The sequence below is a fragment of the Pteronotus mesoamericanus genome, unplaced genomic scaffold (genome assembly GCF_021234165.1).
Source record: "Pteronotus mesoamericanus isolate MK-2021 breed Mesoamerican mustached bat unplaced genomic scaffold, CSHL_Meso_final contig_100, whole genome shotgun sequence".
In the NCBI taxonomy this organism is placed as follows: Eukaryota; Metazoa; Chordata; class Mammalia; order Chiroptera; family Mormoopidae; genus Pteronotus; species Pteronotus mesoamericanus.
In genome coordinates, this window is record NW_026554999.1 from 15,263,000 (window position 1) to 15,277,484 (window position 14,485).

At 39.8% G+C, this 14,485-nt stretch overlaps 1 protein-coding gene across 2 annotated transcripts in view; it reads right to left on the minus strand.

Moving 5' to 3' along the window:
• The window catches only part of UACA (uveal autoantigen with coiled-coil domains and ankyrin repeats), a 94,735-nt gene extending 88,965 nt beyond the window's left edge, over nt 1-5,770 (minus strand). Inside the window, exon 1 of one of the 2 annotated variants that reach the window (XM_054594775.1) lies at nt 5,513-5,770. In XM_054594775.1, the coding sequence (XP_054450750.1) occupies nt 5,513-5,587 (75 nt within the window). In that variant the 5' untranslated portion in view covers nt 5,588-5,770. Of the gene's footprint in view, nt 1-5,222; nt 5,243-5,512 lie in introns of those variants that run through there. The other variant, XM_054594912.1, reaches the window with a different exon arrangement.
• Between the last annotated feature and the right edge of the window lie 8,715 nt (nt 5,771-14,485).

Genomic DNA, 14,485 nt, shown 5'->3' on the forward strand with positions numbered 1-14,485 from the left:
CTGCAAGCCTTTGCTCTCGCTGTTCCCTCTAAAAGGAACTTCATCCTTTCCTGGATCACTCCAACCCATTTCTTTTTAGCCGCAGATTAGGGAAGGCACCCTGCAGGCTGGTGGTTGCCAGGGGCTAGAGGAAGAGGGGCTGGGAAGCAACTGCTAAATAGACACAGAATTTCCTTTGGGGTAAAAATGTTTCGGAACTAGGTAGAGATGGTGGTTTTACCACTTTGTGAATATACTATATGCTGCTGAATTACTCACTTTAAAATGATAAATTTTATGTTCTATGAATCTCACTCCAATTTTTCAAAAGCAGCGGCAGCAGCAGCTCATCCTGCAAAACACCTGCACTGACTCCTCCTCAGCAGCAGACTGAATCGGCACCTTGCACACTGCTCTGTCACAGTTCTTACTTTAGATGATGTTTATAGTGTCCCATAATACTTTTAAACTCTTATCTTCTCATCCCCCAGTGCTTAGGTTCGGCCCTCAAGGAATGTTTTTGGTGGGTTTTTTTTTTGGAAATAAATGAAAAATAGAAATACCACTTACCTCCCTTGGAGCAGGAGATTAGAACAGACGATGTTGTGAAAAATCTAGGTTATATAAAAGTCAAGGACATATATCAATTGGAAAGGAAAAGATCAGGAGAGGCTGCAGTTCATCTGGTTATAAAGGACAAAAATGAAATGACTTCTGATGAGTTTTTTCAGTTAGTAAAAGTAAGAACATGTATTGAGTTCTAAACTACTTTCCCATTTTCCAAATGCAGAAACAGATATATTTAAGTAATTTGCCTACGGTCACAAAGCTGGTTCCTGAGAGCTGCAAGATTCAAACCCAAGTCATCTTGACTGCAGAGCTTGATCCTATAACACTAAGACGTCACCCTGTCCCTTCATACTGATTAAAAGCTGTGAATGGATATTCTTTGGCATACAATTCGCTTTTTGTAAGGCTGAGAAAACACTCTTTTTTCCATATTTGTCTATTTTTCCATTGCCATGAATGCTGTTCATATATCATAATGTACTTTTTTAAAATACGAAATAATTTTTTAAAAAGACATGAATCATAAACAAGATCTCCCATTTAAGAAAACACCTCTCATTAAAAAGATCTCCCAATAAAACACTAAATCGGCAAGTGTTTGTGACCTATTCTTCACATACATAGTTGAAAAGGTCAGACTGTGCTGACCGCACTAGAACCACACCCACATGGTTTCCCCACTGGAGACTCATTTTCCCAGCACCCCAACCCTGCACAGGGTAAATACCCTGTAGGTGAGAAACACATGGAGTAACAACAACAAGCTGTAAGAAATATCACACACCCGCATTTTTAGTTTAGTAAGGACGATGATGTCTATGTCCTCCTCCCACCCCACGCCTTCCTCTCTCTTTCATGTCACAATCTGTAAGAAAAGATTAACCAAAAGTCTCTAAGATTAAAAACATATATATTTGTATACCTAGAAAGGAAAACCTTACTACAGAGGTAATGTCAAACTTTGAAAACATCAAGGTCAATTGTAAAACATATCATGCCCCCCCCCAAAAAAGTATGCATACCCTTTAAACACACACACACACACACACACACACACACACACACACACACACACCCCCCTCTTTAAACACACGCACATACACACCCCCACCCCACCCCCAGATAGTAAACCGATAATTTTTAGTTTGGATTCTCAGGACTACTTCACCTAAATGTTCTCCTAAATATTTAAAACCAAACATAATAGGATAATATACTGGATGAACATACACATATACACAAAAGCAAAAAGGCTGCCACTTGACCAATGGTGGGGCAATCTGATCACCAGTAAAGATAATAAACACAGCATAGACTGAAATCTTTAAGTCCATGAGTTTGTAATGATTACAGGAAGGAAGGAAGGCAGGAAGGCAGGCAGGAAGGAAGGAAGGAAGGGAGGGAGGGAGGGAGGGAGGGAGGGGGGAAGGAATGGAGGGAGGGAAGGAGGGAAGGTAGGTCACTTTTAGAAAATGTTGGGGAAACCAATGTATTCTTTTCGTATGCAGAAAATCAAGAGAAAGAATGAAACATCATACCTTTTCTCAGGGTAACCAAATATTCAATAAGGTGGAGTTTCTCTTTTATAAAAGCTATTGTATCCTAGCTAATAGATGAAGATGGAATGGTACAATTATAGGCCTCTATATACAACAACCATTTTACAGAAAATACAGGAGATAGAGAAATGCGAGATGCAATGAAAAAATTCTGATCTTGGGAAACTCTAAAGAACAAATAGCTTGGTTTCTTCAAAAATAAACTATAAGAAGGAGGGGGAAAAAGGAGGAGAAATCTGCAGATTAAAAGAAATTTAGGAGACATTAACCAATTATAACAGTAGGCTTCATTTAGACCCTGATTAAATAATTGTTAAAAATAAAAGTTTATAAGACAATTGAGGAAATATAAACACTAACTGGATATGTGGTGATACTATAGAATTATTATTTTAAAATATTTAAATGTGACAATGGTATTGATGTGAGTATGTTTATAAAATGTTTTGTCTATCAGAGAAACATTTAGAAGTATACCATCTACAGATGAAATGATGTGATGTCTGGGATTTACTTTAGAATAATCTGTGGGGAGGAAAATTACGGTATGTACAGGTGAAATAGGATTAGTCCTGAGTTAATAATTGTTGTGATTCTTGTACTTACTTTTGTGATACTACTGTATTTTGTATATGTTCTAAAATTTCTGTAATAAAAAAGATCAAGTTACACCCTTCAAGAACTTTAAAATTACTTAACATCCTTTACCTCACTCAGTAAATCAGTTTTTAATTGGGAAAAAAACACTTTAAGAGAGCTAGACATAAAATAACAACAATATAATATATTCGGAGGCATAATAGTGATGTGTGTAAATTGCTGTGGGAGCATGGATGGGTAGGGTGGCATCGGCGAAAAAGGTTTCTAGAAAGGTAAGGCTTGAGCCTGGACCAAAAGACAGTTTGCAGGGCTTTCCAAGCAAAAGCACAGCAAGTGCAATGGTATGGAGCTGTGAAATTATGTAGTCCAGGGAGGCAGCAGCAGGTCTGGAAACTAAATTTGGTGTTACAGCAGGCGATGGCACACATGAGGTGTGGAGAAGTGAAGGTAAGGAGAGATGGTAGCAGCTGGGAGATACGGTCAAAGGTAGGTCTTCCATTCTTTCTTTTTTGTTTTTAAATTTGAATTACAATTTTGAATTCGGTTACAAGTTTAAACCATTGTTTAGGGAGATTGCTGACTGGGGCTGTAAACTTTCATCTTCAGAAATTATTCTGTTAGTGAGTTAACAAGTTCATTCTTCTTGTCCCTTTCCTGCCAGAATTAGCTAACAGTCAGCAAATTTTCATTCTCAATGCTTGGGATGGTTTTATTAATCATCACATTCATTTATTTTCATTTAATACTTTACAAAACTTATTCTAATGTTTAACTTAAACTGAGAGGTGTTCATTTTTTCTAATCAGATAGGTTCTACTTTTTATACCATGTATCTCTTTATTTTGATGTTGTTATTTCAAGAAAAAATAATAAAATGCCTAGTTTAGCAACTGCTAAATATTTAAGCTCAAAGAGATGCCCTTCATGTTCCAAATGTACAAAATGCAAACTGGCACATTAGTAATACCAGTAGCTACTCTGCATTTCTAGAAGGAAAAAAAAAAAGATAAAATTAAGGTATATGAACCTTCAAGTGGGACAGGAATCCTTAGTGCAAACCAAGTGGAAAAATACAGTGAATAAACCTAGAAAAGTATATCTTTTTTCTTTACTTTGTTTTTTCCATTACCATTTTTCCTCCTCCCCTGGGAAAAGTATATCTCCAAAGCTGAAAACACAATCTGTACTACAAATAAATTGAATCTTTAACTCAAATATAGTGACCTGTGGCATCACTAAATGACATTTCTCCCAATTATTTTAAAAAATAATGTGAAATAGCCCTGGCTGGTGTGGCTCAGTGGATTGAGCACCGGCATGCAAACTGAGAGGTTATTGGTTTGATTTCCCTTCATGGCATGTGCCTGGGTTGTGGGCCAAGTCCCAGTTGGGATTATGTGAGAAGAAACCAATATTTCTCTCCCTCATTGATGATTCTCTTTCTCCTTCCCCTCCCCTCTCTCTGAAAATTAATAAAATCTTTTTTAAAATGTGAAACAAAGTAATCTCTCCTTCTATGGGCTTATATTATAAAACAAAATCATGCTTTAATAAACTATCAAATTATCAAAGTTACAACCTGAAGCTATCCTTTAAAAAAAAAAAAACTAGGAATGACAGAATCTAGTTTCATGAAAATTTCCTTTACGTCCGAGGAAAACCGTCCTAGAAATAGGTGGAGAGAAAGGCACGATTCCGATTTAACTCAAAAGTAGGTTAATTAGTAGTCTCATAAAAAGCATACAATCATTTGGCAAAATTTATGTAAAGTGTAAAGGTCCGTTTTAATTACTCCAAATGGGCAAGAGGGCAGTTGGAGCACATCTCCATAAAGGAGTTTCCGACTCTTCAAGACTTTAAAATAATGTTTATTTCACTAATATAAAATTTTGATGACATAGCCATTCTTCTAATTTACCAAATTATCTAAATCCCAACATCTGCAGTCAGGCTGTTTCTTAAGATTTCTGTTCTCCTGCCAACTAAAAAGAGGCCGTGGTACTTCCGAGCGTGCACACTGAGGACAGGCTCCACGTCAACACCGAATCGAGGTCTGTTTCACCGGTGAGACTTGATCCTGTGATACGGGTCTGTCCCACTGGTGGGATTTACACGGCCCAGCAGGATAACCACTTTCCCAATTTCATCCCCACGTCCAGAGTTACCACCCATTTGGGGCTCTATGTTTCCAACTACGCCCGATTCTATTTGCCTCGCTCAGAAATCACACTTTCCCAGTGACAGGCGACAAGCGGCCTGAACAAAGCATCCACCCAGCCTTGCAGCCCTCAATGCTCCGAGTCTCTGACTCACAGAAGGTCCGGAGTCCGGGCAGGGAGGGCGGCGGGTCTGCTACCCGATCACCTGGCTGCGGGACGCAAATCCCTCGCCTGGCAGCTCTGGGGACCGAGAGGCACCCGCAAGGACCCCGCGGAGCAGGGCGGGGACAGAGTGTGCGTAGGGAGCGGGGCAAGCCCCCGGGTCGCGTGGGTTAGGGCCGGGGTGGAGGACTACCCAGAGACACCGGATTCAGGAGGACGAAGCGATTTGTTCCCGAAGCGCCAGTTGTTCACAGACTTGCTGTAGAGGGGCGGGGGAGGGGCCCCACGAGGCCCGAGGGCGGTGGGTGGGGAGGGTCTCCAAGCCAACGCGGAGCCCCGACCTGAAGGGGGTGGAGTCGCCGGGGCCGACGGAGCTGGGCGCTTTGAGGGAAAGCCAGAGAGAGGCGCGCGCTTTGGAGCAGGGGAGGACTCCGCGGAAAGGGAGCCCGGGAGCCCGGGACGCGCGCGGGCTACGGGACTCACCGCGCTGGTGGCGGCGCCGGACGACTGGGGGCCAGGTGCGTCCTGCCTCCTCAGGCGGGACTTGAGGCTCTTCATGGCCAAGTCAAGGCAGTCCCACTCCCGGCGAGCGCAGCCCGCCTGCTGCACAAGCGAACTTTAAACTCTGCGGGAAGTTAGCGCTCACGGAGGAGCCGACGTCCCGACCCCACCTGCCACTTGGGGGCCCCCGGCAGCCGAGGGCTCCAGGCCTGCGGCAGCGTCCCGTATTCCCGCGGCCAATCCGCCCGCGGCCTGGTGGGGGTAGGGTTGGCCTCGGCCAATCGGAATCCGGGAAGGGGGCGGGACTTCCCTTCCTAACTTAATAACACCCTTCCTCTCCCTGCAGAAGGAAAAGTTTGGAACTTCAGCTAGGGGAGCGGTAGAGGTGGGCGCCTAGTGACGTGGAGAGTCGCCAGAGCCAGGCTCCAGACCTCCGACACCTGCCTACCTGCGTGGTGGAGCCTGAGGTCTGCAGAGAGCACGCGGTCCAGCTTACGCCAGCTCTTTTCTTACAGGACGCCCCTTTTCACACCCGCATACTCCTTCGCAAGTAAAGTTCGTCAAGTTCCCTTCCTGCCATCTGGTACCCCCCAAAAGGACTGCAGGTTAGCTGCACACACACCGGCTATCAAGGGCAACTTCCCTTACCTCTGCTGATGTTTTACTACACACATCCCTGTACCTGGAAACAACCACACATATCAAAAATCCACAAAAAGCCTCTAGGAATAAGGTGCCAGTTGTATAGAAGGACAGTTAAGAAAAAACTTTGAAAGACCTTATAGTAAATCAAAGTACAGATTACGTGCTTAATAATTAAAGAACCCAATGCTTTGGAGGGAAAGAGATGGAATGCATGGGCTGGGGTTGCCTTTAATAAAAAATGACCCACATAGCCAAAGTGATACAAGAAGCTGTCAAAAAAAAAGCTATGGCCTTTTCATCCAACAAATGTTTGCTTCCTGTAAAAACACATTACAGGTGAAAGTACACGATGAAAGTAATTCATCCTATCCAGAAACCTGGATGAGAATAACTTAAGGAAAGAATTAACAAACAGGTAAGCAACACTCAATAATTTTTTTTTTTGTTACCTTGACATCTTCAAAAGTCTTCCTTGGAGTCAACTTTACCCACCAAAATGTTTATTCTAGCATGCACCCATATGAAAAGACAAACAATCCACATTTCTAACAAAGAACTCTTTGTGGAAAAGGTCAGTTGCTTGCTTTCAAGTCTCCTTAGAGTAACTCAAGGTTGTATTCAAATACTGTAAGCAAGTTTTTAGAATTCTCTTGGAGAGACAGCATTTGAAGACTGTTATCTCGTGACAAAATAGTAAATAACTATTTTGTATAACAACAAGTTTTCTCTTGATTAGTTCTATAGAAGGAAATTTTCTTGGACTTCTACTCCTTCCTCGAGATTCGCAGCCATTCAGTTTTTGTTGGCTCATTATAGTGTCTGTGGATGGTTACTCCATGTCCTTACCTGCCATTGCAGAGCCAACATTATCTTATACCTGGATATTGTAGAAGCTTCCCAAACAGTCACCGGACCTCCAGTCTCACGTCTAACATTAACAATAAATTTTATTTCTCTTTTGCTCAAAGGCCTTCAGAGGCTAATGAACAAAATATAACTTTTTCTACCTAGCATTTAAGGCTACAATATGGACCCAACCCCATCCACCAGCTGACACTCCAAACAAATTACTCTTCAGCCCATTCCTCAACCACGCATCTCACCTTTAAATTTCCACTTCTTTATGTAAGTTGATCCCTCCTCCAGTAATTTTCTTTCTGTCTGTAGACATCCAACAAAATTCTACTCCCCCCGCACAATGTCAGGAAGAGGCATACGGGGGCTTCTGAAGTATTGTACTATTCTATGTGATTACATAAATAGTGTGTTCAGTTTGTGAAAATTCAGTTAGCTCGTAGTCTTTATGATACATACACTTTTATGTGTGTATAATACTTTAATAAAAATGTTTTTTTCCTAATCTTATGTTCAAGTGTCCTCCTCTCTAATAGAGCCTTCTCTGATCACTCAACTGAAAGTGATCTCTCGAGTCCCCAAATAGTTAAATTGCACCTCTCATACGATTATTTTACTGCTAGACTTTTGACTCCTTAAAACCAGGAAAAACTGATAATGTTTGAATTCTCTAGAATTCTTAATATGTGTTAGGTACTGAATAAATACTTCTAAATAGATTGATGAGGGGTTTTTGTTTTGAGGGGTTTTTGTTTTGTTTTTTTGGTTATTGGAATGAATTCTTGTTGTTTATTCACATGTAACAATTGATACTCCTCCTGTTGTGAAAACTGGGTGTCTCCTGTAGCATCCAAGTTCTTACAGCCCTGGTAACTGGCCCTTTTCAGTTGTTACTGGATAAAGCAAAAGCAACAGACAGAGCTGCAAATACAGCTTGCATCAGTTTCCAAAAATGTTAGACAAGTTATTTTTATGAACTGTCTGCATGATGTCCCCATGGTGTCTGTGTCCAGAGGCCTTGATGGATTTTTCCAGGCTAGAAACTTGATAGCTAATGTCTGCTTATTCCCATTTGAGAGCAGCTAAGTAAATAGCACTGGTTTGAATGTACAGTGAGGCTCTTTTTCATGTTGATCTGGAAGCCCCCTGCATGAAGTAAAGTCACTATTATTAGCATTCAGCCAGACAGGTTTTGTTTTGTTGACTATTGTCAGTATTATTTATTTTTGTCTTCCCTTCAGAACAAAAGGCACTTATCAAACCTAGATAGGTTTTTATATGTTACCATTCTGAATCTGTATGAATTTTTTTTGTTTAAGTCTAATATTTTATAATATAAAACCAGGAAGGGAAATAGATTTTTAATTGTTATAATAAGATATACAGGTACAATGTAAACAAACATCAAATAATACAAAGGGGTAAGAGTTAGTCTTCTTACCAGCTCTATCCCTTGGCCTCTGCTGTCAAAGAACTTGTGCTCTAGAGTGGGGAACAAAGCTAACATATAGCTCAACTGGAAAACAACTACTTACTGAACTTACTAAAAAGATAGTAAATGTGGCTAGTATTCAAGAAAGAAAAAGATTAAGAAATAAGTGTGCATGAAGGGAGGGTACTCAAGGTTGAATGGAGCTTCAGTGGGTGCACATCAGTGAGAAGGAGCACCAGGGAGGCAGAGGGTGTCCTGGGGACCAGCCAGAGCAGATAAGAAAGCACCCTTGGGGAGATGTTCATTGATTATGGCAACAAGGCAACAAATGCATTCCTTAGGAGGAGAACAAAGAATTAACACACAAAATTGAAAATTTACACATGAAATGATCCCTTTCAAACAGGAGCATCTTCCAGACCAATTTCAGGTGTGAATTCCATATCCAAAGACTTCCTTCTTCATTTTCAGAGCTTCCTGCTGCTCAGGGTAGGTCCAGTTAACCTGACCATCAAAGCCAGTCAGTAATTCCATGGAGGAGCGCAGAACATCAGTCATTCTCTCCCAACTCAGATGCCAAGGAAGATAGCTGGCATAGCCACGTGTGGCCACGAGGTCATGAGCAAGGGCACCCTCACCCACAACTCCTGGCAGCCCTAGGAATAAAAGACCTGAGGCAGTTCTCACACCCTCTTCTTTTTCCGCAATCAAAACTAAAACACATTGCATAAGAGAGCTTTAAAAAAATAAATAGGTCATTTTTGACACTAATTGTGAAGCCATCAGCATTTCTAGTAAGCTCTCTGATGACTCCATCCTGGAAAACTAGAGTAGGAAGAAGAAAAGTGGGAAGAGGAGATAGCTTCTGCTCCATATGACCACAGACACTTGTGCGAGTTTTCTTGGTTACTTAGCAATAAAACTTCTAGAGATGCCAATTCCCTCCTACGGAAACTTCTTTTCTCTCCCCAACTGAGGGTTGTTTTATGCTCTGCTATTTCCATCTTGAACCTACCAGTTATGTCCCAAAGAGGTCTCCTTTCCATCTGTCCCCCCCACCCTCTTTGCCCATTTACAGACCACCGTTCACATCAAGTGTGCCATTAGTTTCAACACTGAAAGAGGGAGCAAAAAAAGCCGGGAGCTTGGTCAGAAACAACACGACTGCTGGCAAAATTGAGCTTACACGTAATTACTAAGTTATTACGTGTAATTACATGTAATTACTAAGATATACCCACAATTGTTGCTTTGAATTCAGGTTTAATGTCAAGAAAATGAAACCCATTTCATTTGGTGGGGGGCAGGGGGGAATACCCCTTTGTTATCAAGTCTTGCTTTCACAAAGCTCCAGAAATACCACTGGCTTTTCTTTAGTGAGGAGGTTGGTGGTCATGAGTCAGTATGGTTCAAAAACAGAAACTCATGATTGCTTCTTTTAAAACAGGCTACTCATTCAGGAGCTAGATAAATGCAAGGAATTTGGTTCAGGGTTCAGTAACTGCCTGACTCTGTAACAAACTTACCTGGACTTTGGAGTTTTCTTATCTTAGGCAGGATACCAGGATATGCACCAACGAAGAGCAAAAAGACTTTCAAGACTTTAGCACTGTCAGATAATTTGAATGGAAAAGTTTCTAGCTTTTGAATTGAAATATGGCAAATAAAGACTATCTCCGTATTTTTAAATGATAGTTTTACTTCTCCTCCTTATCATTTTTTCCCTCCAGATCTCCAGGGGCCTTTTAAAATTCTGGCAAGGTATTAATAAATACTCTTGATATAATAATTAAATTACTAGTAAATTATGGGACTATTATACTACCCATTATCCATGCCAATCTTTGCTATTTATCCTAATGAAAAAACATTGCAGACAGAATAAGTCAAGTAAATCTAAGGTTCAAAGGCACTAGGTAAATGACTGAAGCTTTATTGTGATGCACATTTACCAATAACCTTACAGTCATTTAAGTTAAAATTACTATTGACATGTGGCTTAGTTATGCTGAAAGGGAGGTCAAAGGCCAAATATTAGATATGTAAGTTTTCTAATAGAGTTATATGTAAAAACAGTTTATTATGTATATTATTATATTATATATCATATAAGATTATATATTATATGTAGTATTTGGAATTTTTTCATATAATGTCTGATTTTTATACCAAAAAATCGAACCCTCGTATGGGTTCTCCACATTTATGTGGGTGGGAAAAAATATACTTTTTTTAAAGGTTAACCTTAAAAATTATTTTCCTGCATGGTATCATACAGGATCTGTGTATGATGTATGTATGATTGGATTTGATTACCATAAGACTCAAACTTTTGCTTCCTGGAAGAGCTTATGAAAAAATTTCTACAAGCCCATTCATCAAAACTACTTGTACCAATGTTTAAATTATCATTAAAAGTTAAAATATAATCTTGTATCAAGTTGCTAAGTAATCCTTAATTATAATGCTTTTTTGAGAGAAAAATTTTAATTAAGGTATAATTCTTGCATACAGTGGCATCATTCCACATTGCATGTAAGTCTTCAAGGCTGTTTTTAAAACATACAAATCAAAGATATTTGTTCACTCTTATGCCCTTATGGATTAACCACATATATCAATCTTGTACAAGTATCAAAAGATATTCAATAATAAAGGGTCAGTGTGTGCTTTTCCTCTTGCTATTTTATGAATGCTGTTGCCACAAGCAAAATACATTTAAAAATTAATAAATTAAAATACCGACATATTCTGGACTTCAAAAGAGTTACATTTTTATTTTGCCATGCTAGGGAGAAGCATTATGCATTATGCTCCATAAACTGCAAAAATGTTCGTAAATCTAAACATCAATTAAGAACAGTTCCTTTGAATCTTAAGAGGGTATAGTCCATGAATCTACCTAAGATCAAGGCATAGCATTTTAAGACTAAAGTAAAAGGCATGTTTCTTCTGCAGCTGACACATGGAGCTCTGAGAGAATCGTAAACTCTCATGAGCTATCAACTTTTCAGTTCATGACTCCAAAGTGACACTCATCAAGTCAACAAAATAAGCTTGAAAACTCTAACACCCAGAAGGCTGGGCTCTTATTAGGCAAATAAATGCTGATCAAAGTAACTTCAGGGAATCCCTAATATGAATCACAGCAAATCACCTACAACAATAAAGGTTGTTCATACTACCACATAAACACAGCTGGAAAGCCCCCATCCAATATCACATTGTTCCAGTCAACACTACCTAACTTGTGCCAGAATTTGAACACTGTAAATGCTTTTGTTTAAATCACCCTTCTCTCCATAAAAGAAATTGAGGTAACATAACAAATTTCACTACCATAATTCTGATAAGAAAAGTATGAAATGAACCTGAGGAAGGGAGACTTTTTGTTTACTCTTAGAACAACTATTATCGCTGTCTTGAATTTAAAATTTGGCTTTTAGCTTCCAAATACCCAAGAGTAAAACAAAAATGGAAACAATCAGTCATAATTTGAATACTGGAAAAGGAAAGATATAGCAAGTTCTCAAAAGAGGTAAAGTCTTCCTGATGCTACATTCTAAAATAAATTTCTCATATAGGTGCAGCTTTACATGTAAGACAGTAAGCAGTGTAATAGGCAATCTCCTCAACTACATTCACTGTAGTAGTATTTAGAAATATCTTTGTTATGTGTCTGCAATGTTCATTCATTCATATAGCAATTGTTGGTTAGTCACTAATGATTGTGAGCATATGTAATATATATTATGTGTAAATATATAAATGGTATGTATTATATGCAAATACATGTAAATATATTTATATGTAATTTATATATAAATGCTGGGAAGACAAGAGGGAACAAGATAGACAAAGGGACTGCTCTCAAGGAATTTAATTCCAGCAAGAGTAGTGGGAGGCAGGAGACAAAGTACACAAACAAATAAATGACAAATAAATTCCTATTAGTGTATTTTGGAATGTAGCATCAGGAAAACTTTACCTGTATTGAGAACTTGCTGTGTCTTTCCTTTTCCAGTATTAAAGTTATCAATGATACACTTTTCTCCTGGCACAACCAAAAGAAGGACAACAGCAAATTTAAAAAAAAAAATAACTAGAACTGCCAGAGAATCAAACTGTACGGAAGTCCAACAACCAAGGAGTTAAAGAAGAAGCATTCCTCCAGGAGGGACAGAGACAGCCAGCCAGGGCAGAGAGGACTCAGGGCAAGGCTACAGCTGAAAGACTAGGTGGTCCCACATTTGCATGCGGAGAAACCAAGGGGAAGAGCTGGGGAGTGAGACCAGACAACCCAGGTTTCCAGCATGGGAAAAGAAAGCCTCAAAACCTCTGGCTGTAAAAACCTGTGGGGGTTGTGGTGGCAGCGGGAGAAACTCCAAGTCTCACATAGGAGTCCGCTGCAGAGACCCACAGGGTCCTAAAATGTACACAAACCCACCCACCCGGGGAATTAGCACCAGAAGGGCTCAATTTGCTTGTGGGTAGCGGAGGAAGTGACTGAAATAAGACGAGGGCCCACAAAGTGGCATTGCTCCCTCTTGGCCCCCTCCCCAATATACAACATTACAACGCAGCAACCTGGGTTGCCCCAACTTGGTGAATACCTGAAGCTCTGCCCTTTCCAACATAACAAGTGTGCCAAGACCAAGAAATATGGCCCAAATGAAAGCACAGATCAAAACTCCAAAAATAGAACTAAACAACGAACAGATAGACAACCTGTCAGGCGCACAGTTCAAAACACTGGTAATCAGGATGCTCACAGAAATGGTTGAGCATGGTCGCAAAATAGAGGAAAGAGTGAAAGCTACACAAAGTGAAATGAAGAAAAATATACAGGGAACCAATAGTAAAGGGAAGGAAAGCACGACTCAAATCAACAATTTGGAGCAGAAGGAAGAAATAAACATTCACTAGAACAGAAGGAAGAAACAAGAATTCAAAAAAGTGAGGAAGGCTTAGGAACCCCTGGAACAACTTTAAATGACCCAACATCTGAATCATAGGGGTGCCAGAAGGAGAAGAGGAAGAGCAAGAAATTGAAAACTTATTTGAAAAAATAATGAAGGAGAACTTCCCCAATCTGGCAAAGGAAATAGACTTCCAGGTAGTCCAGGAAGCTCAGAGAGTCCCAAAGAGGTTGGACCCAAGGAAGCACACACCAAGGCACATCATAATTACATTTCCCAAGGTTAGAGATAAGGAGAGAATCTTAAGAGCAGCGAGAGAAAAGGAGACAGTTACCTACAAAGGAGTTCCCCTAAGACTATCAGCTGATTTCTCAAAAGAAACCTTGCCAGCAAAATGGGCTGGAAAGAAGTATTCAAAGTCAGGAAAGACAAGGACTTACATCCAAGATTCCTCTATCCAGCAAAGCTATCATTTAGAACGGAAGGGCAGATAAAGTGCTTCCCAGATAAGGTCAAGTTAAAGGAGTTCATCATCACCAAGCCCTTATTATATGAAATGTTAAAGAGACTTATCTAAGAAAAAGATCAAAAACTATGAACAGTAAAATGACAACAAACTCAGGACTATCAACAACTGAACCTAAAAACAAAACAAAAAAAAAAAGCAAAAACAAACTAAGCAAACAACTAGAACAGGAACAGAATCACAGAAATGGAGATCAGAGGAGAGGGCGAGAGGGAAGAATGAGAAAAAAGGTACAGGGAATAAGCAGCATAAATAGTAGGTACAAAATAGACAGGGGGAGGTTAAGAATAGTATTGGAAATGGAGAAGCCAAAGAACTTATATATTCAACCCATGAACATGAACTAAGCGGGGGAGGAACACTGGTGCGAGGGGCAGTACAGGGCAGAGGGGAATAAAGGGGAGAAAAAAATGGGACAACTGTAACAGCATAATCAGTAAAATATACTTTAAAAAAGAATATAAAAATGCATTTTTCCTTTTGACATTTATCATACTACATTATAAAGGCCTAAACACCCTAAAAGAATATCGTCTTTTGGAGAGCTGAAACTGTTTCACTTTTGTTCTTCACCCTAT